This window comes from Buceros rhinoceros, unplaced genomic scaffold (assembly GCF_000710305.1).
Source record: "Buceros rhinoceros silvestris isolate BGI_N320 unplaced genomic scaffold, ASM71030v1 scaffold2850, whole genome shotgun sequence".
NCBI classification, from domain to species: Eukaryota; Metazoa; Chordata; class Aves; order Bucerotiformes; family Bucerotidae; genus Buceros; species Buceros rhinoceros.
In genome coordinates, this window is record NW_010389990.1 from 761 (window position 1) to 2866 (window position 2106).

General features: G+C 58.5%; 1 protein-coding gene across 1 annotated transcript in view; it reads right to left on the minus strand.

Annotated features, from left to right (window-relative positions):
• Positions 1 to 2106, minus strand: part of HADHA (hydroxyacyl-CoA dehydrogenase/3-ketoacyl-CoA thiolase/enoyl-CoA hydratase (trifunctional protein), alpha subunit) — a gene marked incomplete at both ends in the record, with an annotated part of 7277 nt that continues 5171 nt past the window's right edge. Inside the window, 3 exons of the mRNA XM_010135952.1 lie at positions 1 to 50; positions 1227 to 1372; positions 1630 to 1744. Coding sequence (XP_010134254.1) covers positions 1 to 50; positions 1227 to 1372; positions 1630 to 1744 — 311 coding nt within the window. The remainder of the gene's footprint in view (positions 51 to 1226; positions 1373 to 1629; positions 1745 to 2106) is intronic.

The window sequence follows — 2106 nt, forward strand, 5'->3', positions numbered from 1 at the left end:
CTTGTCCACTAGCTGCTTGGCCCCGTAGGAGTCCGTGTACCTGAAGGGACCTGTCGAGGACAGGGGACGTGGCTGTGACGAGGAAGCAGGAGGCACCAAGGTGCCTGGAAGGGTGAGAGCACTGGATCTGGCTGATCTGTACTTTTCCAAGAGACCTCCTTGCCTGGCCAGACTGAGACTGCTGGGGACGAGCTGGGGCACAGGTAACTGGGACTGCTGCCTGTGTCTCAGCTTGCCTCAAGGAGGGAAAGCGCTCAGCAGAAGCACCACTGCATGCCCAAGAGCCCTTTGTATCCTTTGGTTGTCACCCAAACCACAGACCATGTCTCACCCAGGATCATGCCACAGCCACACAGGAGAACACGGCCCATGTTCCTGGCCAGTGCCTTGGCCTGGAAAGCGCTATGCACCATGGCTGAGGTTATCAGGAAAAGACCCTCCAGCTCCTCAAGTCCCAGCATTCCCCCAGCACTGCCAGGTCCCCACTAACCCCTGTCCCTCAGCACCACCTGCACACGGCTGGGAAACCCCTCCAGGGATGGGGACTCCACCACTGCCCTGGGCAGCCTGGGACAGCCCTGCACAACCCCAACGGGACAGAAATGGTTCCTCAGGGACAACCTCAACCTCCCCTGGAACAACTCGAGGTCAGTTCCCCCATCCTGGGAAGAGACTGACCCAGGGAGTTGTGGGGATCAAGAAGGTCTCCCCTGAGCCTCCTTTTCTCCAGGATCAACCCCCCCAGGTCCCTCAGCTGCTCCTCAGCACATTGTGCTCCAGACCCTGCCCCAGCTCTGTTGCCCTTCTCTGGACATGCTCCAGCCCCTCAATGTCCTTCTGGGAGTGAGGGGCCTTTGCGAGTCTCCCATCCCACTGACATCCCCAGGACACTTAGGCATGGCAAGAGGTTCTCAGCGGAAGTGCTGACGAGGCCGAGGCCAGCCTGGCTTTGCCACCTTACTCTAACCTGAAGACACAGCAAATGCCGTGGTTCCCCATCAGGCTCAGCTCTGTGGAACAGCAGAGGAACTCCACAGGGTCCTGGCAGAAGCAGCTCCCAGGCTCACTGCCACCTCTTGTGGGGTGGGAATGCTGGAGCAAGCTCTGGCTCAGGCTTTCCAGAGAAGGAGGACACTCAGGCTTGTCAGACTGCAGCTCAAACCTGGCCTTAACAGCTCCCTTTGACCACTATGAAGCTTTAGAGTCACACAGCCCAGCCCACTCACCTCCCAGGCACGGCGGGAAGCCCAAGCCGAACACAGCACCGATATCTCCCTCCACGGGGTTGCTGAGGATCCCTTCCTGCAGGCACATGGCCGCCTCGTTCACAAACCTTGTCACCAAGCGCATCTGGATGTCCTCATCTGTGCAGCTGCAGGAAAAGAGGCTGTAAGGACTGTGCGGGTAACAGCGGCTGGACAGGGGAGCACGTGAAACCAGCACAGACTGGGGACAGAGTCAGGCCCAGGGCAGGGCAGAGAATTGTCTCTTGCTGGGAGTGTCCTTATCTGCCTGAGGATGAGGACCAAGCACTGGGGTGTGTCCTGAAGCAGGCACAGGATGGCACAGGGTCCACCAGGCCAGAGGGGAACTGCTCCAGCAGATGCTCCAGTGCCAGCAACTACTTACACTTCGGGGTTGGCCGGCACTTTGAACCGTGCCAAGATCTCATCCATGCCAGAATTCACGTTTCGGTTCTTCACCCCCTCCTGGTAGATGTAAAAGCCTTTCCCTGCCTTGCGACCTGCCAGGATAAGAGGAGACAGTCACACCCTGCCCCACGTCCTGTCTGCTTGTGACACCTTCACCTCTTGGTCTCCTGTCACGGTCCCAGCACAGTGCTGCTCCGTCCTGGCGAGCTCAGAGGTACAGCTGCCTCTGGCACCTAGGGCCACCACTGTATGGCCTCTGCTAACTGACAGACACATCATCTGCCCTTGCACAGAGCTCCTGAAGCTCATTTAACAGGTTTATTTCCAACAAAGGCTCCCCAGGTCTCGAGCACTTGTGCAGGTTTAATGAAGAGGCCTGACAGAGGTTCATGAGACCTCGCTGGCTGCTCTGGGCAGCATCTTTGCCCGCTGCTGCCGTTCCTGCAAAGACAGG